A 27,327-nucleotide genomic window follows, 5' to 3' on the forward strand; every position below is an offset into this window, starting at 1 on the left:
CAAATGGGAATAATAATCCTTTCCTTTCGATTTGATGGTTGAGCGCCCCACAACTAGTTACCACTACCCGTCATTCAAACCCTAGAAAACTTAATCAGTCACACCCACCAATACAACTTAATTAAACTCCAATTATAACCTTGTTTTAAAGTGAATAATTTAGTACACCCTCAAAATACACGTACTCTTGGAAATGACCAAGGGTTAAGAAAATGGATCACAAGTTCAAAACTGAAGAATTACACAAAGCCAAATTAATAAACGTGAAATAAAGGCATGCAGTTGAATTGGCTTTGTCACAAACCCTTAAACAAACACTTCCTTTCTGTGCCACTCAGAAAGTTGTTTATCCACAAACCCATAATGGAATGCTCCGCTATTACTTTTCTTGCTACTTGCTATATACCCCTCTTTATCTCTCCACTTCTTCATTCACTGCAGTTAAGAAACACAAAAGATAGAAAGAGAATAGAGGAGAAGGAAAGAAGAGAAAGGTTGTGAGTTTGTGAATTTGTGAGAGAGATGGGGAGGGGTAAGATTGAGATCAAAAGGATTGAGAACTCTAGCAACAGGCAAGTTACATATTCAAAGAGGAAGAATGGGATCCTTAAGAAGGCAAAGGAAATTAGTGTTCTATGTGATGCTCAAGTTTCCCTTATCATCTTTGGTGCCTCTGGAAAGATGCACGAATACATCAGCCCCTCCACCACGTAATTATAAGGACTTCTTTCACTTCTTCATCTTCCTATGCTAAGCTTTGCTTTTCTAGATTCCTAGTTTTCTCTTTTGTTTCATCAACAAGAGTGCAAAACTCACATCTACATCTACTTTTCTTTCTAGCTTAACTTGGATCTTTTTTTCTGCTGATCAATAAAAAAAACTTGGATCTCTTTATTGGTTAAGGTTGATTGACGTCCTAGACAGATACCAAAGAGCCTCTGGGAAGACCCTGTGGGACGCCAAGCATGAGGTAGCTAGGTTTTTTTTTTTCTTTGAAAAAAATATACAAAAGTTTTTTGCTTGATTTGCCTCCAATGAAAACATGTATATAGATAGTTGTTTGCATAAAATATGTTCAGTTCCAAGAACCGGTAATTCTGTGATTAGATCTAGATTTGGAAATGAACTCTCACGCTCCCTCTCTACATATATATTTTCCTACATCTTATATTAAAGAAAGGCAAGAACAGTGAGAATAGATATATGTCTATATGAACAGATCTGACTATAAAACAGTATTATTAACTCCCTTAATTCCTTTTCTTTGCAAAACTTTTTCAAAAGCCGAATGGTATACAAGAGTTGTTTGTAGGGATTAGGAACAAAGATGTGACAAATGTCTCTTCCTAGCTAGTGAGTACTCGGTCGATGGATCTCTCTCGACTACACGTTTCTTCACTGACAATGAAACCAGCCACTAGCTAGAGCCAGATCTACTGCAAATAATGTTCATTTATTTGACAAATTTTGCTTTCAACTCCACTTTTCTCTTTCTTTCTGGGGTGAACTAGCTAGGGACATAATATATGTATGTTCTGATTTAACACAATATTGTGGTTGATGCAGAACCTCAGCAATGAAATTGATAGACTCAAAAAAGAGAATGACAGCATGCAAATTGAGCTCAGGTATATATATGTATAACATTAATTAATTATTGCACCTTGATTATATATCCAACATCATGTCTTTCTGATCAAGTGTATATATATTTCAGGCACTTGAAAGGGGAGGATATTACGTCACTGAATTACAAGGAACTGATGGCTCTAGAGGATGCCCTTGAAAATGGCCTCAATGGCGTCCGTGAGAAAAAGGTAATAATGATTTAATGATTAAACTTATCACAGCTTCATTATTGGTTATCAAACACAAAAAAAACAAGTTCCTCAAACCTTTTCTTGTTTGTGCCATAGGTGGAAGTGCACAGGATGTTCAAGAGAAATGTAGGTCTTTTTCCAGTGTATAAGATGAGAAGTTAATCAGTCTTTATATCATAAGTTCAAAAATATTTTGTTTTAATATTACCCTTTTAAATAATTTTTATCTGTCATTCTTATCATTTAAGATAACTAATTATTCCCACTTGGTTCTATTAACATATATATATATATATATATATATATATATATATATGATAAAAAGGATACTGACTCTTGTTTAATTCTTTGATATTGTTCAGGGCAAAATTTTGGAGGAGCAAAATAAGGAACTCAATTTTCTTCTGGTAAAGTGGCAATATGTGTGTGTATATGCGCATTAATGAGTGTTCACAACTTCTATCATTCATGTTTCTGATTTGGATCAATATCATTGTTCGTATGAAGGATTTGGTATCACATATATAGTTGCAGATGTTTAATAGTGATTTGATTTTTAACTAAAATGCATTTCAGTTAATTCAAGTTTTCTAATGAAAAATTGAAACATTTTGTCGCAGCTTATATTAACACGTAGCTTCAACTGTTCCTATATATGCATATGTGTGTGTGGAGCATATGATTAAGAATAGTGATTTTCTGTAGTACAAGTCAAGCACAGGTTTTAGATATTTGCATAATGCTTTAAATTCAAACTTACTTTTGTTATTGTGAACAAATCTCTTAAATAAAAAAGAATAAGAAGGTGAGAGATATTTTTGTATGAAATATTATATTTATAGAATATAAAAAGATAATGAATGTAAGGAGAGATCTAAAATAAAATATTTAAATTATATTTTTTTTAAAAATTATTTTTGCCAACAAATCTTTTAAGTTTAGGTAATTTTTTTCCTAAAATAATGTTGTTCGATTTTGGGAGATAGTTTTGACGCATTTTTAACTATTTTAAGGTGAGAAATTTAACCTATTATACTTATTCACGATTATTGAATCCAGTTGATGATTATACTGAAAAGATCTTAAACATCGTGAAATTTATGTGTACACTGAGTTCCATGAGCAACCACAGAATTTTTTTTTGATACTACTCTCTTTTTTTAATTTGTTAGTTTTGCATTAGACCCACTTTAGGTAATTTTTGTGTCTATTTGTAGTTAAAGAACAAGTTGAATTTGATAGTTTTCATATAAATAAATCTAATAAGACAAACTTGTGTCATGTTCCAAAATTAAAGGCAATCATTACTGTCTCTCTCTTATCTTAATACATATATTAGCATCATGACCACCATTTTTGTCACTCTTTCTATTTTGGTATGTTGTTGAAGGAAATTTATAGGATAATCCAGAGTGGGAAGATGATGAAGCATAAAATGAAACTAACACTATTATTTGACTTGTTATCTATGTATTACAGCAACAACATTTGGCACTAGAAGGTGTGGGAAACATGCATGGACAATGGATTTGAGAAGATGATAATTAAAGGGAGTGAATTCCCTTTATGCCAGATGCAGCTATACCCTAACACCAAATCTAGAAAAATGAATGCAGATTAATGGCTGCTGTCAAATTAATTCTGCTCAAACCCTTCAAAACTTATGTCATTTCCTATTTCGACCTATTTATGATAGCTCGGTGTAGACTCTGAGACTTGTTATACCACCATCATTGAATTTGGATTATCAAACTATCAATCACTATGTTTTCTGCTTCTTCAGATCTCTCTTATCATTATCATGCGTGGACAAATGTTAATCTATTTTTAAGATGATTATACTAATAATTACAAAATTTAATAGTGATTAATAAGCCACAGAAATTTGATACATGTATACTGTTACCTGCACACCATTTTATTTATTTACTTTTAGGGTTAATAAGCACTCAATAGATAAGTTAGAAGCATCAAGACCGAACTATCACTAAAAAAACCACTAAATATAAATAAGTTTAGAAATCATAATTAATTAATCACTAGAATAAATTAAATATTATTTTAGAAATTAAATTTTTATTAATATCTAAATTAGTTTTTATTATGAATAAATATATAAATTATTTTTTAAATTAATATCTAATTAAATATTAATATTTTGATTATCGATATTAGAATTTAAATTAGTTAATAAATAAAACTTAGTAGTTAATTAAATATCAATTTAAAAACTAATTTATAAATTTTATTAATAATACAATTTTTTTATGTTAATAATTTTTTAATATCTAATTCAATTAATATAATAATTAATTATTTTTTTCTATAATTAATTTTTATTTAATGATTGAACTCTATCAAGTCAACTTTGAAAAAATAAAATAAAATCATGTGAGCACTAAATGCATCCAAATCTCATTAATAACCACGTGATTCAAGTGATTTTGACTTACTATCTAACTATGTGACTTAACAAGTGTTAAGGGTAAACTGCAATTTACTTTCTTGTAGTTTAGATATTACGAAAAATTGCCGAGTTAAATCGAGTAATATATACTTGTTAGCTGGAAAGTTATTTGATAAAGTAGTTTTTATTATTTGAACTTTTTTTTAAAGAGTTTTCTGTTCATGTAAAATTTATCCCAAAGTTACAAAACTCTAATTGAAAAATTATTTCGCTGAAAATATCATATTATTAAGCAGTGACGAAATTGAATATATGAAGGAGATAAAGAGAGCATAAATAAAACTTTAAAAATAAAGAAAATAAATATTTGGATTCAATAGAGAGAATGAAAACGAGGGGAATAATAAAGTCTCACATTGAATCATGACACAATTTATCTAAAAAATAACTAACATAATTTATCTAAAAAAAATATTAATTTGAGTATTTGACATACTTTTTCCTCATCGATTTTTCTATCCTAAGGGAGTGAAGTAAGTAATTTACTTTACTTCTATTATTTTAGATACTGTAATTTACAACATATAATAAAAATGATTACTTATTGATTCTTCAACGTAATTAAAATTAACAAGGTCTTTGAAAAAACATTAAATTTAATCTTTTTCATTATTCAGGTAATTTATTCCATGTATATTTTGACTTAGAAATTGATTTTTTTTATAAATAGTCTTAAAAAAAATAAAACACGAGATTACTTAAAAATAAATAAATTAGTATTTAAGCTACTTTTAGTTTCTTTAGTTAGAAAAATATGCAATTTTGATTTTTATAATAAATTAATTATTGATCTTTTATTTTTTTAATTTAAATAATTTTAGTTCACTATTAATCCCTCATTCCATTACTGACAAAAATAATATTAGATATCTATAAATAATATGATGTTAAATAGTTATTTAAGTAAGATATTAATAACAATCTTTAATGCCGGTTATATGTTTATCTAATATTTCTGGTTATTAATTAAAATATATTAATAATAAACACAAAATTACTTAATTGTATTTCTTTTAACATTATGTTTAAAATTTAAAATTTTGATATTTTTAATTTTACAAGAAATATTTTAAGTAATCTACTTAATATAATAATTTATTTATTTTATATCTATAGCAATGTATTTATAATAATATAGAAATGGATTCTCCTGTACATACTTTATATTTGATTTCATATTTAATTTATATTTTAGAATTAAAAAAATATAACAATATAAAAAAAATACAAATTTAATATTTTATTTTATTCTTAATATATTTAAAAATAAAAAAGTATTCAAATATTAACAATGATTATTATCCATTACGTAATTAAAATGATTAATGTTATTATTTTTTTATAATATACATAGACAGTTTCTCTTTACCATTAATACAGAGTAATACGAATATTTAAAAAAATCGCATGGTCTTAATTAATAATTTAATTGTATTTTTAGAAAATAAAATTCAACTTACTATGTTATATGCATTAAATAAAAATTGCCACGTCAGTTACTTATCTAGAATACCATTTTTTTTTTTCTTATATGCGTTAATTCTTAAAGGAAAAACAGTTTAGCCATTAAAATTATTCTCTAAAAGAAGAGGATTTTATTTATGAAAAGAACCAAAACACATAAGTAATAATTTATTAAATTGTTATCGAATTAAACCTAATTATAAAATCTTTCCCATTCCAAAAGAATGCAATGGATTTCGGCGAGTACATATTTAATATTTAATTTTGGTGGATAATTAGTTATTATATTACGAATGAAAAGAAATAAAATTATTAGTAGTAGCCAATAACATTTAAAAAATTATCAAGAAGATATGAACAAAGTACAAAGAAACCGTCGCAAATATCAAAACACCACCGATGGCAATTTCTTGGTTCTTAGCGTGTTTGCATTAAAAGTATTCCGAATCTCAATCAAAAGGATTCTTTTTTATTTTCATTTTTTTTTTGTTAAATAAAATTTAATAATTGTTTTCTATAATTATGTTTTGAGACAGATGTGAAAAAAATAAGGTGGCAAAAAAGAAAGAAAAAAGATGGATGAGTGATGAAGGCGCGTGGGGGCAAAACGGTCTAATCACATTGAATTTGGGTCCTCCCAGATTATTTATTATATATCTATAAAGAAAAAGAAAAAGAAAAATAAAAAATCTGGCTTGGGTAGTGAAAGAAAGAAAGAAGGACGCTCTCTCTCTCTCGCGCTTTGGTTTTGTTTTGTGCTTTTTTTCTCAAACGGTTTGGTTTTTGTTTTTATTTTTGTTTTCGTTGACAACTTCACCAACCATCTTTTTCTTCTCTCTCTCTCCTCTGCGCGCGACGCAGACCCAACTCTTTCTCTCTCTTCGACGCAGAGAGAAAAGAATATTTTCGTTTTTTATGATTATTTTTGTGAAAAAAACCATTGTTGAAAACGCCGAGGCCTAACCTCCTTATCCTCAATCTCAATTCTCGCACATCCTGAGAGCAGGTATTGTCTCTAATCCACTTCGTATCTCAATTTTCTTCTTCTTTTTCTTTTTTGTCTTCAATTTTCGCTATATAGATTATTATTCGGTTAACGTAATTGCACCTAGGAACTCGTGTCAGCGTCTGCATTTTCTGTAAGTAGGGTTTTCTTTATCAAATTTTCCCCTCTCTTTCCGTGCAGAGCGTCTCAGGATAATGCCGCTTTCTAGGGTTTTCTTTTTGGGCTGTGGTTTTCCCGTGGAGGCAGTCTTCGCTACTCTGCTTTAATTCGAGGTACCGTTTCGTTGGGTTGTGTTGATAGGTAGTGCTTGATGCATTGTTGCGATTCTTTTACCTTTGTTCGTTTATTGGATTTTTGAAGTTAATCAGAGTGTGGCGGGTTAGTGGTGGTGCGGTGCCATTTATGATTTTTGAATGATTGAGATGGGGTCGTGTGGGAGATCTGTTACCGCTAATGATCGCTCTGGAGGGTCTGTTATTGAGCAGCATTTGTGCTCAGAGGTTGCGGAGCAGGTTGTTTCTGTACAGGAGTCTTGTTTGGAAGAGGCCTGCAATGTTGTGGACTCTAATGCTGACCTCTCCACTGTGACTGATGGTTGTGTGGGAGAGGACCTTGTGGGTTCTGCAAGGTGTCTAGGTGAGGGGTCTTGCGATGCTTTGGGTTTGGCAAGTGAATGTGAAAATGCTGATTTGTTGTCACTGGAGAAAACCACCGAAGATGATTATCTGAATTGTTTGGGGGTTTCTTATGGGGGCATCGAAGTTCCCTGTGAAAGCAGTGTCTTTGAGGGGAATGTTCAGGGTGAGGGAAACTTTGATTTGCGGTCACGGTCTTTGACCACTGATGATTCACAGAGGCTTTGTTCTCAACAATCACCTGCAACAGGAAATCAGTCCGTCGTTGTTGAAGGAGAAATCGATGACACTGGTCTTGGTGATGCTTTCAATCATGTTCTTGATTTCAGAGATTCTGAAATGTCTTTGGAATTAGAATCTGTGGCTGACTTGTTAGTTGATTGCAACCAGCAAAATGAGCAGCAGGAAATTATGAGAAATGCAGACCCCTTGTTGAATGTTGTGGAAAATTGTGATGCTTTAATTGGGACTGAAGCTGCTGCTTGCAGGCAGATATCTCCTACCTTGGATATGGAAGTGCCATCTGGTGCGTTATGTGCGGATACAGAAGTAGAGAGCACAAGTGATCTGAAAGATGGTGAGGACCAGAATAGTACTTGCGAAGAAAAGGCTAAAGATTTTGTTGATGAAGAAATCATTTTCATTAATTCATGTGTAAAAATATCTTCGTCTCCAGGTTGCCATGGGACTGTTGACAGCTCATCTGTAGATTCTCCTTGTGAGCCTGCCTTGTTGGATGCAGGGCGTGAAATGAAGAATGCTGTACTACAAATAGAAGATGCTTTCTGTAAATTGAAGGACTGTTCCTCAGAGGAAACTAGCAACTCTACCTTTAGAAAGCCATCTTCTCCAGAATCAGGCATGCCCTCTGTTGCTTCAATTGCCAACTTCTCTTCAAAGGATGTTTCTGATTTCCATTGTAAGGGTGATGATGTGGGCAACTCTACCTTTAGAAAGCCATCTACTCCAGAATCAGGCCTGCCCTCTGTTGCTTCAATTGCCAACTGCTCTTCAAAGGATGTTTCTGACCTCCATTGTAATGGTGATGTTTCTACTACCACTACTATTGCTACTAATAATGCTGTGGACGATCTGGGGCAGATGGATAATGATGGAAAAGAAGCAGTTGAAGTTGATTGTATCACTGAAAGCATTCCATTACTTTCTCAACGGAATAGTCGAAGAAGTAAAGTAGGCCGTAAGACACAAACCAAAAAGGCTTCAAGAAGAGGAAAAAACAAAACCAAGGTGACATGTCCAAATGGGGATTATATGAAGTTATACTCAGAGGCTGCCAGAAAGAAAAGAAGTTGTTTCTCCAAACCAGCTCGTTCTTCTATCTGGGGATCAATTGGGAATATTGAACAGTTTTTTGAGCAAGATAATGAGCGTGCAGTCGGTGAAGCTGTGTGCCAATTGGGGAAGGCTAGAAGCAAGCGTCAAAGTGGGAAAGCAGTTAAGAATAAAGCAAGTACTGGCTCACTGAGTTCAGTACAGAAGTGCCCTATTTCAACCTCTCGTGTTCGTCTAAAGATCAAATTTGGGAAAGAACCTGATTTATGTTGCTCAAATGTCTTGTCTCCAGACTCTGTTGAAGGCTTGGCTTCTGCTTCCCACTTGGAGTCTGGTTCAGCTTCTGAGAAAATAGCCTGCAATCTCGAAGATAAAATGTTGAAAGTGGTGACATTGGGCAATTCAGAATCTTTCAACAATGACCTGGATAAGGATGATCTTGTTCGAAATGAACAAGTGGCTAATAGCCCCTTAGAAGAAAATACTGAAATAACTGAGAAGGCAGATGGGGACGTAGAGGAACATTGTCTTGCAGTTCCTCCAGAGAAGGTGGTTGAAGCTTTGATTGAACCTATCAATAACAAGGGTATGGATCCTGGAACTTCACCTGATTCTGAAGTTATCAATTCAATTCCTGAAATCCAGGTTGTAGAGAGACATCAAGAAGATTTACATGATGCTGTTTTAGGTTCTTCTAAAGAGTTAAATTCTAAATTGGATGCTACCATCAGTAGAAGAGGGAAGAAGAAAGACAAACTTATCTGTTCAGGTATTTGTATCACTGAAGATGAATGCCAAGGTCCGCCTAGAAACAGTAGAGGTAAGCAGTCAAAGAACCGCAGGGGTAAGAAAAATTGTAGAGATGCAGTTAGCTCTTTGGAATTGTCTACTTTCACTCAGATGACAAAATCTGTGAGCAGTAAAGAATTGTGCCCAGAATCATTGTCCCTTTCTGGAGAGACTGAACTTGGAGGCTCTTCTGAGGCTTTGAAAGTTAAAAATGACATGATAAGTGGAAAACAATCAGTTGACAATGGATTTTCAGAATCTCAAGTTTCTGAAAATATGCTGTCTTCTGCAACACCTTTGGGTCGTAAACTACCTAAAAGTCTTAAACCTAGTAAAGTTAGTAGGACCAAATTTAAAGCTTCTGACTCGGCTGACAGGAAAAAGACTACATGTACACGCAAGGAGAAACAGAAAAAGCCAATTAATAAGTCTGAAGTCAAGAGAAAAGGTGCCTCTCTTAAAATTACATGTGAAATGGAAGATCGCCCACATGCAGGTAGTTTTTTATGTGCCAAATTGACAGCATCATGTGTGACATTGATTTTTGCATGTTGGATTAACCTGAGACTGACATGATTATCTAAATTTGTATTTTATTATTTCTTAATCATTTGTCTTAGCTATATGGTTTGAGAAATTAAATGTAAATAGGATATGTTTAATTTTTGTCTCTTAGATGCAAATATTGGAAATTATAAGTTGGATGCTGTCGGAAAAATTAATGCTGAGGACAACAAAGTATCAGTCAACATATCTAAATTAGACACGCTGTCTGGTGTTGAACTGGGTGGGCAACTTCCATCTCCCCGTAATGCGTGGGTGCGATGTGATGATTGTTACAAGTGGAGGCGAATTCCAGCTGTGCTTGCAGACCTAATTGATGAAACTAACCGTACCTGGTATGACTTGTTTCATTCATGTTACTCCATTATTATTTTTCTATGATACCTGTTTCTGAAGCTGAAGAGGCAGAATATGATATAATCATGTATTTGTTTGTAATAGATTTTTTCACAGCTTTTTCTTCACTTTTAATTAATTGACCTTGCGCATCCATGATCATTGGGGTTTTAATTGCATAGTTTGCATTAATTAGTCATGATTTATAGTTGTAGTTAATTGTTTCAGTCCTCTTATATCATTGCATATAGAGGCGTGTAAAGCAAATGCCTTAAACGCCTTTTTTCTGGTTTAAATGACTTGCATATTTTCTTGGGTGATCTTCTTTTGAAGGACATGTAAGGACAGCAGTGATAGTGCCTTTGCTGACTGTGCTGTTCCTCAAGAAAAGTCAAATGCAGAGATTAATGCAGAGTTGGGATTATCAGATGCCTCCGGTGAAGAAGATGCATATGAAGGCTCCAAAAATTTTAAGGAATTAGAATATCGGCCTCCATTTGGTATGTTACATTTGTTAGCAAGTTTGTCATTAGTTTTTTATTTTTTAAATGAAATCTAAGCTTGAACCTATACTGTTTTAGGAATATCATTTTGTCTTATTGTCTGATGTTTAATTTGCTCTATGCATTGCAGTTTCCCAGGGGTCAACTTTTACCCATATTTTTACCAATGAATTCCTACACCGTAGCCATAAAACTCAGACTATTGATGAGGTACTGAATTATTCTAGTTTTTAATTATTACAAATGAATATCATATTACATAATTTGATCAAGTTGTGTTACCTGTATGTTTGTGATAATGTTGGATTAGTGAAACTGGTTATGTTGATTTCCTTTTATGACTTGCACAGGGACTGAGAGCTTTGTTGTGCTGATCTGCATACGTTCTTTCTTTCTTGAGTACATATGCATTATGTTTTATTCCAGGAGGGTTCTTTGATCTCCTTCAAGTTGTTTACCTTCTTTTATTAATTTTCCTTAAGAAATGTGGAAAAGGTTACAGTTTCGTGGAAGCCCATCAGAGTTTATCAATATCAAGAGCAGATACCTAAATACAGTGGTGGAGCTAGACTGTGTTAGTTGGGGTGGTTAAATACATAAAATACCTTTTAAACGAAACTATTTCTATCTCTTATCATAAAATTTGTTATGTTTGGGCAATAATATTTTAATACAATGGTCTTGTATAGAGTAATTTTATGTGCAGATTACTTCACATTTTGTAGACACTACACACTAGTTTCATATATTGGAGCAAGTTTACTGATTTTGGAAGAATAATTATTATGATTGAATTACTACAAGTCACCATATTGCTTGCACGCACACACATACCTTATACAGTAGATTTGAGTCATTAAATTACTATTTGAAGGAAAAGTAATGTTTGCTAGAATATCGGTTAACATTTCCTCTTGATATAATTTTATTATTATTATTATTATTATTATTATTAATGTATTGTAAATTTGTGCCTACCATAAATATAATCGATATGTTATGTAAGACTTGTCAAATTGTAAATTTTGAGTACTTTTGATGAAATAATTTCATCCACCTTCTTTAATATTGATTTTTGTATTATATATAAAATGACTACATATAAAATAGAGAATTGAAAAACTTGTCAGGGCCATGTCCTTCATTTTTTAAGCAAAGTTCGGTCCCGCCTAAATATGAACTTAATTTTTCTTTTCTTATATGTTGGATGGTGCTCTGTAGAGGATGGGATGAATTGTTGACCTTATACTATTTTCTTGTGTATTTCGGAGAACTGCATATTCTGTTGCCTTGCTTCTAATTTCTAAAATATGTCTTTCTTTTGCTATTACAATAGTTACTGTCAATTTTATTTTACATTTTGATTGAGGTTTATTATTTAATCATGATGGATAACATTTCGGTTTCAATTAAGTTTTTTGGAATTTGAAAATTGTGCATCAGTTTTATATTCCTGAATTCATTACTCCTCTGAATTTGTATCAGATAATGGTCTGTCATTGCAAGGCGTCTCAAGAAGGAAAGTTAGGCTGTGGTGATGAATGCCTAAATCGGATGCTTAATATTGAATGTGTACAAGGAACATGCCCGTGTGGGGACCGTTGTTCTAACCAGCAGGTTTATAAACTTGGTTTTTTTATGAAATATATACTAATATTTGGTCTTTTTGACAAATTGCATGACTGTCAGACAAATGTTTGATTTCAGTTCCAAAAACGCAAGTATGCTAATCTGAGGTGGTTTAAATGTGGGAAAAAGGGATATGGACTAAAGGCACTTGGGAATGTAGCTCAAGGCCAGTTTCTTATTGAATATGTTGGAGAGGTAAAATGTGCAATCTTCCTTTTTATTATCCCTATACCACCAATTCAGCAATTTTACTTGTTATTTTGTTATGGTACATACATGAACTATTGACTGCTGAGGTTGATTATCAATTTTTGTCATCATATTCGAAGCTATAGGTGCAGACTGCAGTTATGTTAAATTTGTCACACTGTCTTCTCTTTTGTTTGTTTCCCCTTAATAATTTCTTTTGCTGAGTTTTAGTGATCACCACCATGCGCATCCTTAAGCTTGTCTTGCTTTTTTTTAGTATTTGAATTACTCTTTAAATAACAGTGAAGAGGCATTGAAAAATATTAACAGTTTGGCTTTACTAGTAAGCGATGAATGTGTTTTCTTAATTAGGATTGATTTGATCCACTTAGAACCACTCAAACTTATAGTCTATGCTGGTATGGGGATAAAGAATAGCTTATGTCTGACAATCAACTTACTTTTCTTGTTGATGGAGTTGGAGTAAGAAGATTGGATGGATTCTGTAATTAATCGTATAGTGGTATAATTTGCACTGCTATTCTATATAAGAACATATATGCGCTTTATGTTGTAAATGCAAAGGTGATGCACAACTTGTGCACATCATTCACTTTTAGGTACTTAAATATCCAATATATGTGGTCCAAACAGGTGCTTGATATGCATACGTATGAGGCACGGCAAAGGGAATATGCTTTGAAGGGTCATCGGCATTTCTATTTTATGACCTTGAATGGCAGTGAGGTATGGATTTATCCTGTATATTTGTTTTTTTTAGCAAAGTAAAATTTAACTGGTTGGGCCGGAAGTGCATATGGATTTTTTCATGATAGTGTGTTACACAACACAATTGTTTACATGAATAGATAGTTAGTAGATGTCATTTAATTTCCCCTATAATGCATTCCTATGCATGTGCTGTGGAAATTCTCTTCCCTTCCCTTCCTTCAAAGAAAAATTAATAAGGGAAGAAAACTATTTTCTTGGAATAGAATTCTTTTGCATTATATCTCCTGATCTTCTAGGTGCTACGGGAATTTAGAAGAGCACAACATTCATGTTACCTTCCCCTTAGTAGTTGCCCCATAGAGAGTTAGGAAACCAGAAACCATCTCATTATGAAAACCATGCCTTTGAAGGGAAATTTGCCCTGCCATCCTATAATTGATTGTGAAACGTATCTTGTTTGGAATATAAAATAATTTAATCTTCATAGTATGTTAAATGAATATTCTGGTTTACTTCTTCTGCCAACTACTTGATTGGGAATCCACCCACAATTGAAATGGAGAAATTAAAATTATGATTATATTTCTTGACTGAAAATGGAGCAAAAAAGGAGAAAGATCTCTCCTAAAGGCTCTTTCATTGTTCAGACTTGCTGAATTCTCTAATGCTAACAAGTAACAATGTATAATGATTCCTCTTAACGACCCTTCCATTCTCCTATTTAATTATCTAAAATAGTCATGCTAACTAACTGTTCTTAACATGAACCCTTCTTTTTTTCCCAAGCAAATATCTTTTACCCATCTGTCTTAACATAGCTTGTGTGAATGGAAATGTTAGAATTGAAGGACGGCTGTTTGACACCTCTATTTTGATTAATCTGGAATGTGTATTTATTTTGACTGTGTTTTGTGACTGCCTGTATCTGGATGCCGCAAAACATATCATCTCATCTGGATATTTAACATGTTTCAATTTTTTCATTATCGGAACTAGTCCAAGCATTAGTTGGGTCTTGGGAATTATGTCATCTGGCTCTTTCAACGTGATTTGTTATTGTCTCCCTATTGCTATTAGTTTTTCAGCTTTTAGTTAATAAAGACTACTTTGTCATTAACAATTATTTATTTTCAGGTGATAGATGCTAGTGCGAAAGGAAACTTGGGGCGTTTCATTAATCATAGTTGTGATCCTAATTGTCGGACCGAAAAGGTGTTTATTATTACATTTTTAGGTTTATTTAATAAAGGCAATGATACTACTACCAAAGAACCTTTTCTTTTAATTATTGGGAACTATTTTCCTGAATATATGTTTTGCATTCTACTTATCTTTTACCAAGAAATGTGGATGACTTTTCCTGAACATATTATTTATGCCATTTTGCCCATATTAGTTCCATGAGTATGAATTTCATAGTTATGCTGTTGTTTTCAATTACTTGACCTTGTGTTTGATCCTTTTTTTAACAGTGGATGGTGAATGGGGAGATCTGTATTGGACTGTTTGCATTGAGGGATATTAAGCAGGTGTTGCATTCTTCCTTTACTTACTACTTTCATGTGTGTGTTGTTAATTCCACTAGATTTTGCAGTTGTGTTGTGGAACATTGTTGCTTTTACGTTTCAAAGTGTTTGGAAGTTTGAACTATTAACTTCAATTTCTTTTCTTGTGTGCATGTCTGTTGTGTATTATGATTAGCAAACATGTGGGAAAATGTGAATCTCTTTACAAAATTTTGTATTTTAAGTATGAAAAGGGTTGGTTATGTTGCCTTTGCACAAGTTGAAATATAAAATATTTGGCCATTTGAGCCAGATATATGCTTAATTGAACAGAAGGTTGGCTGATTAATGGTTATGGCTCTTTCTTCCCAGAGTTAAGTTATTCCACTCTAACAAAGTTTTCATTGTCATTTAATATCTTGCTTGGACGGCACCTGTTCTACCTACCCCTTTATTATTTATGCTTTGCTGGTCTTTTTACTTATATTTATTATTTTCAAGGGAGAACAGTGTTTGTTTCATGCTTGCTGCCTTCCCAGAATTATTTGAACATCGTTTGTTATACAAGATTAACAATCATGCACAAGGTTGATAAAATAGATCAATTTGAATTCTCTTTACATATACTGAATTGATATTCTCTTGTTTTTGTGGGGGTTAAGGTAGATGATTTGTGGTTAGTTTGAGGTCTTGGAAGTCCTTTTCTTATCTTACGGGTTTTGGATTATGAAACTAGATGCTAAGCTTTAATGTTTAGTATTGTGTGCCAAACTGAACTTTTTTACCAACACCTTCCCCAGGATGAAGAATTGACGTTTGACTACAACTATGTAAGGGTTTTTGGTGCTGCTGCAAAAAAATGTTATTGTAGTTCACCTAGTTGTCGAGGTTATATAGGTGGCGGTGATCCACTTAATGCTGACCTGATAGTTCAAAGTGATTCAGAAGAAGAATTCCCAGAACCTGTTATGCTTTCCAAAGATGGTAAAATTGAAGATGCTGTACCCATACCCAAGTATTTTAGTAATGTTGATACACAGTCTGCCAGAAATATGTTAAAAGGCAGGGATATATTGGAAAAGTCTACAACTGCTATAGATTCGGATGGTTCTCCAGAGAAAGAAAGTTCCGTGAACCCTGCCTCTGCTGTTTCTCTGTTGCACAGCCCAGCAGAAATGGAGGATTCAAAGGGCAAGTTACCCTTTTCTGTTGAAGTTGAAGAAATTTCTCAACAGATGGAGGATGTAACAAGCAAACCCATGTCCACCGAACAAGGATATGAAAAGGAAAAGGAATCAGAGTTTGCAGACAAAACTTCCTCCACTCAAAGATTAGAGACTACTTCTCCCCTTACAACTGCTAGCAAAATGTTATCTAATTCTGGTAGTAATAAGGAGTCCAAGTCTGAAATAATTGAAGGCAGGAAGAATTCTAAGTTAAAGAGTTCTGTTAAAAAAGGAAAGGTTCATGCTAATCTTCCAAATGGCCTTAAAGCTGAGGTGTCAGCCAATCGATTGCAGTTGTCATCTGTTAAACACAAAAAACTAGAAGGTTCTTCCAATGGACGGTTTGAAGCAGGTTGGTCATCATCATTTCTTTAGGAACATGCTCATTAAAATCAAATTTAATGTATAAACCTTTTTGTTACCTGCAGTTCAGGAGAAACTTAATGAGTTGCTAGATGGAGATGGGGGAATAAGCAAAAGAAAGGTAAGTACTTTATAGTTGCCAAGTGAACATAATATTTCAAATAGGTACATTTATTTGGAAGCTTGGGCATGCATGTGTCCTCCAATTTGTTTTTTCACAGTTAATACTGGTTATGCAATAAAGCAAGAAGTGATATCATTCTCTACTGCTGTTGACCTTAAATTTATTTGTTTTGTAATCAATTATGAGAAGTACTTTGTCTTCAGTTGTTTTTTTTTTCAATTTTATTACTTCTGAATGGCTTTATGTTGGCGTTATTACAGGGTTGCTAACCATTTGACTGCCCTCACCCTTTTTGTTATAACAGGACGCCACCAAAGGGTACTTGAAGCTTTTGTTTCTCACTGTGGCATCTGGTGATAGAAGCAACGGTGAAGCAATTCAAAGGTCCTCTCTTCTCTGCCGTTTCTTCATTAAAACGCGCATTATATACAGTTATATTAGATTTTTCCATGTTTCATGGACCTGTAAATACTTTGTAACGGAGATTTTAAACTTTGGTTGCAGTAATCGAGATCTTTCCATGATACTTGATGCCCTTCTGAAAACAAAATCTAGAGCAGTGCTGAATGATATAATTAACAAAAATGGTAATATTTATTTTCTTGTTATGTAATTCAGTTTTCTCCCTATATATCTGAAATGTGGAAAACTTATTGAACATTTTGTTGGTTCTCTGTGTAACTATATCGTTGCTTCTCAGGTTTACAGATGTTACATAACATTATGAAGCAGTACAGGCAGGACTTCAAAAAAATTCCAATACTGCGAAAGCTTCTTAAGGTGCTCAGATTACTTGTATTTTTTTTGTTTTTGTTATATTACTTTTGACTAAGAGGTTATATATATGTGTAGTTTTGGATATAGAATTTCAAAATTCTTAAGGATTTCTTTTATACTAAAAAGGGGTTTGAAATGCATACGAATTTAGTTGCTTCAAATAAATTTAGAAGGAATGTGAGAGAAGTGTGGAAGGGAGGAGGGAGAGAGGTGCTATTGAAGTCAGAGTGCACATAAAATTTCTGAGTGAGAGTCGACAGCGAGACTCTGGAAAAATGAAGGAATTACTTTTTTAGGAGTTTGTAGAAATCTTTTCATTTTGCTTTAAAAAATCCCATGAAAATTTTTCATCTTTTAAATTTTCTTTGGATTAAATACTCTTAAAGTTGTTTCGAATTATGGTATTTTAAATCCTTTTAAAAATTGAAAATTCTTACCCAGGGACTTTTGTGTTGAATTCCCCATGTTACACGATTGTTATGATACTATTTTCTTATATTTACCTTAAACATAAAAATATATTGTGCAACTTTTCTCCAATGGCAATGTTGTTAACTCTGAAAGCTGATAATATATTTTATTCCTCTTCATTATCTGGAATGTTTAATCTGGTAATTGTTTATTATGTGTATAAATTTGACCATCCTATATTATTTAATAAGTTAATTGCTGGTAGATCCTAGTCTTTTTTGTGCTGTTCTTCATTCTCTAAGTATGAGTATTAAGATAATATATGGCCCTTGCTCAATCACCTCTTTTTTTTGCAGGTCTTAGAGTACCTAGCAGCAAGCAAAATTTTGACACCTGAACAGATTAATGGTGGTCCTCCTTGTCATGGAATGGAGAGGTTAGAAATTTTTAAATTATATCCTTCTCCCCAAATTTACCCGGGTAATTGTATTATTTGTTGTATTGTAGCACTGAAGTAGCAGTTTTCATTTATGACTTTTCTTCATTGCCTTTTTTGTGTGGCTATTATGAATATGATTGACTGACGTAAAATACAAAAAAAATTATTGTCGAAGTGGTTTTAAGCATGAAATATGTTTACTTCAAGTCATCACCGTTTTCCTATTCCGTAGTTTTGGGAGGTGGGAATTGAATCAATTGACCGTTTGTTTTTTACTTACCCTTTATATTGGGAGATGTAGAATCTCTTACAGTTTTTTCTCAACATTTTTTTTATATTTTACTTGTATGACATGGCAATTAGTAGTAATTGATAAGTAATTAGAAAACGTATTAGAAACTAAGAATCAGAATGAGAAAGAAAATAACTTTTACTGAATATTGTTTGGGATATGATTTGATTGCTTTAAATAGAGATATGATATGATTTAATAGGGATTTTGTATGTTGATTTTGTACTTAATATTGTATCTCTTTATTTTAAATAAGAATACTCTTGTGTGTAGCCAAGATACAAAATTTATTATATTCTTTCTTGGTTTCTCTTTTCTCAACATGGTACTAGAGTGGTACCATCCTCTGAGACCTTTGTTGTCAGTAATCCTTTCAACAAATGGGATAAATGAAACAGTAGTAGGAGAGAAATTTCTCCTCCAAGGATTTCCCCTTCACGAAGAGCTGATGCTCATTTTTCAAATGACAAGTTTTCTTAGTGTATCCTTCTTCCTCTATTCATATCCAATAAGCATGTTGGTCAATTTTGCTTGTTTTGCTTTGTGGCCCTGAAAATGAACTTGTTGGTCCGTGATCATAATTCATCTTTCATCATAATGTATTAAGTACTGTACTGATATATCTTGCCACCTAAGTGGAAGGAAATTTTGATTTTTGTAGCTAAAATCCCAATGAATGTTTGAGCAGAATCGACTGTGCACAATTTATCTTCAGTGAATATGGTGTCAATTCTGCCCCTTTATGATTTTGGGCTAGCTGCATGTAAGCTGGCATCTGGTGGCTCCAGTGGTGGTGGAGGTGTAGGCAGTATGTAACCTAGTTTTTGATGTCTGCTCTTTGTAACATCTGACCTGGCCTAAATTCCATAGCTCTGTCATCATTTAAACCGTCATATTGACTGTGGTTCCTGTCTCTTTGCTCCTTGGGCTGCATTGAGTCTCCAACAACACCTTTTCTTATTTCTTGTTTCTTTATTACCCTCACAATGATTTTCAAAACCTGAATCCTTTATTCAGTTGCTCCACCTCTTTCCCAATGTCATGCAATCTACATACACCGAGTCATGTTTTGACTTCACATCAGTATTGGGTTGTTCATATATTGTCTCTGTTGCCTTCATCTACTGCACCTTACTGAACTTTTCAATGGTGCAATCTGCCACCCACGTTTCTTGCCCAATAACAGGTCTCAGCGCAGTTATTGGAGTTCATGTCACTCTTTGCCAAGAATCTGGCTGCTGGTCTTGCCCTCTGCTATGATTATCCCTTGGATGGGTTTCTGTCTCAGTTTGCTTTTCTTGCTTTGAGGTAGTCAATTCTTCAAAGGCGTGGCTACCAAAGCTACCTCTGAATCTTTTGATCAAAGTTGCAGAAAATTATTCCCAATCTGAATTTAGGACCTTTTGGCTCTAGGTATACAACCAAAGATTGCCACACCCTTCACACTTATAAATTCCAATCACAATGTATTGGATGAATGGATTTCTTGAACTTCAATTTCTCAGTCCTGGCAATCCCACCCAATGGGGTCTGCCCTCACACAGATTAGCAGCTCTTATCTTCTGGGCCCAAATGTGTGCTTCCTCCATCTCTAACACTGATTTTCGCTCAAAGATCTGGAAGGTTAGACCAAATTTTCAGGAACCAAAAGATGGATTGATAAAGAAAAGATATATTTTATCAAATAGGATGAAAAGAAAAAGACTCTAGGATAGACGTTTCTCCCAAGGGTTTTCCCTCTGTAAAGAGCCAATGCTCAATTTACAAATGACCAGTTATCTGAATGAACCCTTATTTCTTCTTCCTAATTAAGTCCTCTTGTCCTGATATTCATCCCATTAGGATTGAAGCTTTTTGTAATTCTTGGTACTCATGTCACATGTATGTAGATTTTTTGTTTCATTCTAAACCGATTGATAACATTGTCACTTGCTTATTGATGTAAAACAACACTAAATTTTCTGCCCTTCTGTAGTTTGTCTTGAACCCTGAGGTGGAATCAAGTATTTCATTGCTGTGAATCTTCAAAGCATTTTCACTTTTATTTTGACTTAAATGATGTAATTTGCACTAATAATTTTTTTTTATGTTCAGCTTTCGAGAGTCAATGCTTTCTCTGACAGAGCATGATGACAAGCAGGTATCTGTTATGCTAATTTGTTTATTTCTAAAGTGCACACAAGTGCCAAGAAATGTTTTTTAGAGGATATTTCAACCATTTATATATATATCTGTTTTGGGTACAAGGAATAGAATCGTTGAAAAATTTTGTTGTTTTTGTTTGCATGTGTAGGTCCATCAAATTGCTCGAAGCTTCCGAGACAGATGGTTTCCCAGACCTAACAGAAAACATGGCTATTTGGACAGGGATGATAATAGAATGGAATCTAACAGAAGTTTCAGTGGTAGCAGATTTTCAGCATCACACAGTCATAGACCTGAGCAGGATTTAAGGGCTGCAGAAGTAATTGACTGTAGTCAGCAGTCTATGCTCGGGACAACTCCAGTAGATGCTGATACACAGGAAAGCTGTCCTGCCCACTCTCTAGATGGGGTTGAAATCAAAGGAGCTAAAAAACGGAAGCGCAAAAGCCGATGGGATCAACCGGCAGAGACAAACTCACTTTCTGATGCCGTTATGAGCTCCATTGGTGAAAGCCAGAACATTCATGAGGATGTTCCACCAGGGTTTTCGTGTCCAATAGGTCCATTAAATGCTTCTGCCCTAAACTCTGGTAATCTTGTATTGCAAAATGCAAGCCGTTCTGGATGTCCCTCTGATTCAGTAGTTGGTCATTCGAAAAGGAAATTTAATTCTCGCTTGCCTGTGGCATATGGAATGCCATGGTCTGTTGCCCACCAATATGGAACACCTCATACTGAATTTCCAGAGCGTTGGGTCACTGCACCTGGCATACCTTTCATTCCATTTCCTCCACTACCCCCATATCCTCGGGACAACAAAGACTGTCAACCTTCTAATAATAATAGTGCTATGATAATTGATCTGCCTGCTGAAGCTATGATAAGTGATCAGTCTGCTGAAGTTAAGGAGGGTCATAACAGTAGTATGGTCAGTTGTTGTGCAGATGATATGATTCCCAGCACAACTGGTGCTAATCCTGAAGAGTCGAACCTTCTGTTCGAGGAAAACGAAGCTAAACGAATGAAGGGTGACTCCCATGATTTGGTAAGGAAGTATTATAAACAGCAGAAATGGAATAACTCGAAAATACATCGACCATGGTTCCAGAGGAATGCATGGAAATGTAATGAGAACAACTCTAGTGGTGATATGTGCAGTATAGATGTAGATTTACCAAAAGAGTCGGAAGATACTTGTGATGCGGAGAATGCAATCTGTAGAGAGGAGAAAGGTGGTAATAATATTTATTAGCATGCACAGCAGCAATGTTGTTCACAGGAAAAAGAAATTATTTTTTGTTTTCTTTTTTCTTCCTTATACATTAATGTACTGTCAATTCATTCGTTCCTGAATCTATTATTCAATGAAAATATCATTCAATTTCAGCATTCCTCTCCTTCACTTTTTACCCTACCTAGGGAACTCCACTTCCTAATACTCATCCTGCCCAAACCTTCAAAGATGCCCCGCTTCTTTCTCTTGACCTCTAATTCTCTCCCAAAATGGTAAACCTCTAATGCTGTCTGTCCCACAGCATTGATGACTGATAAGACTATCAGTAAAAATAATTATTAGTTCCTCTAATCCTGTATGATTTATTATTTGAATCCCAAAGGTCAGTTATTTTCTTTGGGTCTCATTTATTTTGTATTATTTTTTTTAATTTGGTTCTTTTTTTTTTTCGGATACAAGGTGTTTTATATGGTTCAAAACTTTCGAAGTTATACCTGTGATGTCTTGAGAATTTGGGAATAAATGTTTCTATTTTTGTATGGGTGCAATTTCCTGTTCTCTTCTAGATTAGAAATGGCTAGTGGTTGGCACCTTTATTTCGAAGTTATTTTGTTCTTATTCTTCATAGGCAAACTCGGGCAGATTTACTGACTTTTCGAGGAGAAAAAAAGTGTCGAAGTGGTAAAAGCTGAACGGTCATTAAATCGGGTGAAGACTTTGGTCAGGATATACTTAAAACTCTGAATAGACGGTTAGTAGTGATATAATGCTAGAGTACCACTCTCTTCAAACTTGTCAACAATTGGAGTTTAAGATAAAGTTTCATAGTTGCTTAACATGTTTTTAAAATATAATGTTAAGATTCTGAATGTTCTGAAATAATAAAATATGACATCACCATTTTCAAATTAATTTTTTTATACGTTTTTAATACGTAAATTAGATAAACATTATGAAAATCAAATCCATCATAATACTTGTATGATTATGTTTTATCAAAAGTATACAATAGTGTGTATGTAAACAATAATAAATTTGCATCTTGAATGAAAAATAACAAACTATAATTTAAAATTACACGATAAGGAATTAACAATAGTTGATAAATGTATTTAGTTTTATTCGTTATTCTTATTAAATATGTACTTTTTATTTATTTTAAAAGTAACTTTTATTAAACAATATTTTTTAGACGTACCAATTTAAATGGATTTCTACTACTATTCTAACTTGAGTCGATTTTTATGTAACTAAATTTATTATTGAACTGATTTTAATATGATTGATTGAGGATGCTCCAAAATGATTTAAAAATAATAATTAAAGAGTTTTAAATTACCAACAAAAAAAAGTTTAGATTTTTTTTAACATAATTATCTTAAAGTTGATTTGCAAGGATCCGATAATCTGGATTTCGGTTCAGATGATAGTAAACTTTTTTTTTACATTTTCAACATATTCTAAATTCTTATTATATTTAAGGTAGGTTTGTATTATAAACTTAAACTCCGTTTGATCTTTGATTATCATACAACAGAACAAGAAGAAAATGTATAGCACTAGAGAAATTTGTTGAGGAGACAGAAACGTATGAAATGAATACTTTATTGTTGCTTTTGCATTTACAAATACCAAAATAAGTGTACACAAAACAAGTAACGATTCTCATATGAAGGAATTATTATTCCCATATCAGTATACAACATTGCACAGAAATTGCTAATTGATTGAACAAACACAAATTTGCCTCTTCTTGTGAGAGTGAATGAAGATGAAACCTTAATACCAAATAAGGCCTCGATTTTTTGGAGACTGAACTCTAACATGCATAGCTCGATCTCCCTTCTGTGGAACAAATCCAAGCTTAGTACCCAGCATCACCATTTGGCAAGGGAGAAAGAAAAATGAATCCCCCTTTTCTCTCTAAAAAATCATTCTTGTAACCAAAAAGAGAAAATACAAACAAGGTTTATTATGACAACTCCTTATCTACAACACACAAAAAGCTCTTTCATATATCACTTATGCAGTTTTGTTTTGGCAACCAATATGTACCTCACTAGAATCTCTTCAGCAAACTTCTAAGACGAACAAAGCACCAAGTTTTTAACAGTGTCTTATGCTTTTTCCAACCATCAAAATATCTACCAATCACCTTCCTATAACTAGGCCTCTGCTGAACCAAAACCCAATACTCAGCAATGTTTGGCCTCCCAGTTATGTACTCATTCTCTAAATCCAAGAGAACTAAACGAGACAACACTGGAATGAGCATCACATCAGCCATAGTAAACTCTTGACCTGCCAAATAAGGAGTTTCACTCAGTTGCCTCTCTGCTTCATCAAGCAGCCTAATCAAATGCTCCTTGCTCCTTATCAACACATCTGACTCTTTCAATTTCTCTTCAGTCTGATAGGCTTCTTTTAACTTCCTATGGTAAGCACCTGCTAATTCTGGAGACTCGGACATTCGAGCAATCGCCACTCTCCTTAAGAACTTAGAAACATATATTCTGTATTTCTCTGGAACATGGGAAAGGGAAAAATACTTAGGATTCCACTCCTGTACCTTCTGCATCCATTCAATCACTTCCTTGTTACTGCTAGTGATATTTTCAGACCCAGAGGAGAACACTGCAATTCTTTCTATGTACCTGAAAACCCAATACCACTGTAAAATGTCCACTCATAAGTCACAATAAAAGCATGTGAAAGTAATTCAACTTCAACATTTAGGTTAAGGGATTAAGCTTTATCAAGCAACAGTAAAAGCCAATCCTTTATCCAAAGTACCACATACAATACTGCAATTGTTGCTTCAAGGGAATTGACTTGGAAAGTACTAAATAGATAATGGATTCTCTCATGTAGAATTTCCACTTGGCCGTATCATGTGAAAATTTTGTGTCTCTATTAAACATACACAAATTTTAATATGGTCCCACCTGTTTAATTTCTATGAAGAGGCATAGTTTTTATTATTTTCGTTTGATATGTCATGTGGAAACTCAACATGATAGAATCCCTTCCTTGATAAATATGTTGAAAGGAGTTGTGTCAGCAAAAACTAATTTCCGTGGGGTTACTTCAAATGCTGCGTAAATCTTCAAAGTACAACATAATCATAGAAATAAGGATCTAATCCTATATAATAAAAAATATCTAGATTATATATGTATTATTAGAAACTTTTTTCTTTATTCCCGTATCATATCCTTAAGATATCAAATTTTCTAGATTTATTGTTTTTATTCATGTTTCTTAATATAAATAAAACATTAGTACAGTCTCATAACACAATTTCAGTTCAATGTTTTTCTTTTTTCCTAGAGTTTGAGATAGAATGAAGCTCATTTCATAAGATGTTATTAGAGTCATTTCATTAGATGTTATCAGCGTTTATGAATATCTATCCTAAAGAGTGTTTGTTGAGTCTATCGAGTTACCCTCTATTTCCAAGCTCAAGATATTCAGTTCTCAGCAATCGAAGGGTGTTAGAGATCTAAGCTCAAGATATTCAGTTCTCAGCAATCGAAGGGTGTTAGAGATCTAAGCTCAAGATATTCAGTTCTCAGCAATCGAAGGGTGTTAGAGATCTCGTATCAATAAAATTATAATATACAAGTAGGTAAAAACTTTATCTTACTGAAACAGTTTTGTGACAGTTGTGGGAGGTTGATTTACGTTTAAAATTCACTTTATAAGAAGTAAATGTTGATAAAAGGAATAAATAACATTAAAGGATGGTGAATAAGATGGGAAGAGAACATACTGGATTATATCAATAGTCTTGTAAAGGATGTGAGAGCCATTTTGGAAAACTGGGAGTCTTCCACCGGGATTCATCTTGAAGAATGAAGAATCCAAGTTCTTCCCAGTTACAGGATTGACATGGTGTGATGTATAATCAATGCTTTTCTCTTCCAACGCAAGTCTCACCTTCTGGCTGTCCAAATCAAATGCATGATGATACAATTGCATTTTCTTATCACCTCTTAGGAACTAGGAAGGAGCAGGATGTGCTAGAAGTCAAATATGTTTGCACCAACACCACAAATCTTTCAGACCACTGACGTCTACAAAACATTGGTATCCAAGTTGTCAATAAGCAACACCTACAATTAAAATTAAAATTATAGTATTATAGCTTATAAACTACAAAAACCATGTGAAAAGCCAGCAATCAATAAGGGAGAATATGAGAGATAGGGTCAAGAAAAGGAAAAGGCATATTTGACTAGTCACTAATTATTTAGAAATTTGCTGGGATGCAACAATAGCCAACCTGTGCAAGAAGTCTCCAGAGAAGAACTGATGCCACATGTCATATATAATTAATAATTGATGTGCAAGACAGATAATTCAAAGCCACATTTAAGTATATATTCCTATCATTCCAAATACCAGAAAATCGACAAACATCCATGATTCTCAGTATTACATCAGTTTTAAGCAATGATTTATTATTTACCTAAGAAAAATTTCGATACACATATGACCCTGTGTAAAAAAGTAGGAGTAAAAAGGTGTACATTCAGAAGTATATGAAAAATAAGGGAACATCCAACAAGAAACCCTGATCCAACCCCAAAAATTGCGGATTTGATAAAAGGAAAGGTATCAGCCAAACTCAGATAATTTCAATAATCAGAAGTTATAAATATTAGATGGGGATGTTAGATGAGTTAAGGGTGATGGAGTTCTTAAGATTTATAAAAAAACAAAACAATTGATTCGTAGGTAGGAGGAGTATAAAATTCTAGAAAATGGTTGATAAACCCAGCAAAATGAAGTGAAAGCACACACAAGAGAAGATGAGCATAAGAAGTGAAATGGATGAGAAAGATACCAGGAGGAGAAGAAGAAGAAGAAGAAGGGTTGGAATGAAGAAGAAAAGAGTGTAGTGGGCAGGAACAAAGAGGAGTCTTTTTGGATTGCAGAAATCAATGACTGCTAAAAGGTTGGAAACCACAAACTGAATAGTGATCAGAATTTTACAACAAATAAAGTCACACTTTAAGGTTGCTGTTGTAACACAAAGGCATACATGTCTACTCGCTCAGCTGAATGGACACTTGTCACCTAATAATTTTTCACTTTTCTATATATGGACCATCTTCCATCATCCTTTGACTCAAAAAAAACCTTTCTTTTCTTTAACAACATAAATATTCAAAAAATAAAACTGTACTTGTTTTATAAAGAAATATTTTTAATTTTATCTCACTGTTCAAATATTATTTCTTTTATAGATAATTATTCAAAACTGAATAACAGGGAATCAATTTTATAAATATTTTAATCTTCATTTTATTTCGTATTTGCATCTATTTATGTACACACTAACGAGCACACGTGTCTCCATTAATAAATATACACTCGTA

At 33.4% G+C, this 27,327-nt stretch overlaps 3 protein-coding genes across 6 annotated transcripts; 2 read left to right on the forward strand and 1 right to left on the reverse strand.

Moving 5' to 3' along the window:
* The first annotated feature begins 417 nt into the window (after positions 1-417).
* LOC137823042 (agamous-like MADS-box protein MADS9) lies at positions 418-3,602 on the forward strand. The gene is made up of 7 exons (XM_090295920.1): positions 418-710; positions 904-970; positions 1,567-1,628; positions 1,718-1,817; positions 1,917-1,946; positions 2,183-2,227; positions 3,300-3,602. Exons 1-7 carry the CDS (start codon positions 523-525, stop codon positions 3,351-3,353), a joined length of 546 nt encoding a protein of 181 aa, XP_090152046.1. The 5' UTR covers positions 418-522; the 3' UTR covers positions 3,354-3,602.
* Positions 3,603-6,431: 2,829 nt separating this feature from the next.
* EFS (histone-lysine N-methyltransferase) lies at positions 6,432-22,095 on the forward strand. 3 transcript variants are annotated; one of them, XM_068628286.1, is made up of 19 exons: positions 6,432-6,757; positions 6,938-7,029; positions 7,118-9,970; positions 10,151-10,373; positions 10,708-10,874; positions 11,008-11,087; positions 12,363-12,494; positions 12,585-12,701; positions 13,350-13,442; positions 14,562-14,639; positions 14,900-14,956; positions 15,733-16,510; positions 16,587-16,642; positions 16,950-17,029; positions 17,150-17,232; positions 17,346-17,425; positions 18,190-18,269; positions 20,659-20,704; positions 20,858-22,095. In XM_068628286.1, exons 3-19 carry the CDS (start codon positions 7,171-7,173, stop codon positions 21,959-21,961), a joined length of 6,054 nt encoding a protein of 2,017 aa, XP_068484387.1. In that variant the 5' UTR covers positions 6,432-6,757; positions 6,938-7,029; positions 7,118-7,170; the 3' UTR covers positions 21,962-22,095. The 3 variants fall into 3 exon arrangements, with proteins under 3 accessions (XP_068484387.1, XP_068484386.1, XP_090151274.1); XM_068628285.1 differs by having other exon boundaries at positions 6,444-6,757; positions 6,938-9,970; XM_090295148.1 differs by lacking the exons at positions 12,363-12,494; positions 12,585-12,701; positions 13,350-13,442; ... (8 more) ...; positions 20,659-20,704; positions 20,858-22,095 and adding an exon at positions 11,228-11,651 and having other exon boundaries at positions 6,570-6,757.
* Positions 22,096-23,532: 1,437 nt separating this feature from the next.
* On the reverse strand, positions 23,533-27,023 carry LOC137821885 (glutathione S-transferase TCHQD). Of its 2 annotated transcripts, none has more exons than XM_068626678.1 (3): positions 26,793-27,023; positions 25,716-26,019; positions 23,533-24,597 (listed from the first exon to the last, which is right to left on the reverse strand). In XM_068626678.1, exons 2-3 carry the CDS (start codon positions 25,922-25,924, stop codon positions 24,003-24,005), a joined length of 804 nt encoding a protein of 267 aa, XP_068482779.1. In that variant the 5' UTR covers positions 25,925-26,019; positions 26,793-27,023; the 3' UTR covers positions 23,533-24,002. The 2 variants fall into 2 exon arrangements, with proteins under 2 accessions (XP_068482779.1, XP_068482778.1); XM_068626677.1 differs by having other exon boundaries at positions 25,716-26,058.
* Positions 27,024-27,327: the final 304 nt, after the last annotated feature.

This window comes from Phaseolus vulgaris, chromosome 9, assembly GCF_051622355.1.
Source record: "Phaseolus vulgaris cultivar YP4 chromosome 9, ASM5162235v1, whole genome shotgun sequence".
Taxonomy (NCBI): domain Eukaryota; kingdom Viridiplantae; phylum Streptophyta; class Magnoliopsida; order Fabales; family Fabaceae; genus Phaseolus; species Phaseolus vulgaris.

Coding starts and splice junctions, on each gene's coding strand:
- LOC137823042 (XM_090295920.1), top strand. CDS start 523: ATGGGGAGGGGTAAGATTGAGATCAAAAGGATTGAGAACTCTAGCAAC. Junction 971..1,566: donor TGTGGGACGCCAAGCATGAG/GTAGCTAGGTTT, acceptor TGGTTGATGCAG/AACCTCAGCAATGAAATTGA. Junction 2,228..3,299: donor AGGAACTCAATTTTCTTCTG/GTAAAGTGGCAA, acceptor TATGTATTACAG/CAACAACATTTGGCACTAGA.
- EFS (XM_068628286.1), top strand. CDS start 7,171: ATGATTGAGATGGGGTCGTGTGGGAGATCTGTTACCGCTAATGATCGC. Junction 14,640..14,899: donor CTAATTGTCGGACCGAAAAG/GTGTTTATTATT, acceptor TTTTTTTAACAG/TGGATGGTGAATGGGGAGAT. Junction 16,643..16,949: donor GGGGAATAAGCAAAAGAAAG/GTAAGTACTTTA, acceptor TTGTTATAACAG/GACGCCACCAAAGGGTACTT.
- LOC137821885 (XM_068626678.1), bottom strand. CDS start 25,924: ATGCAATTGTATCATCATGCATTTGATTTGGACAGCCAGAAGGTGAGA. Junction 24,598..25,715: donor AAGACTATTGATATAATCCA/GTATGTTCTCTT, acceptor TTGGGTTTTCAG/GTACATAGAAAGAATTGCAG.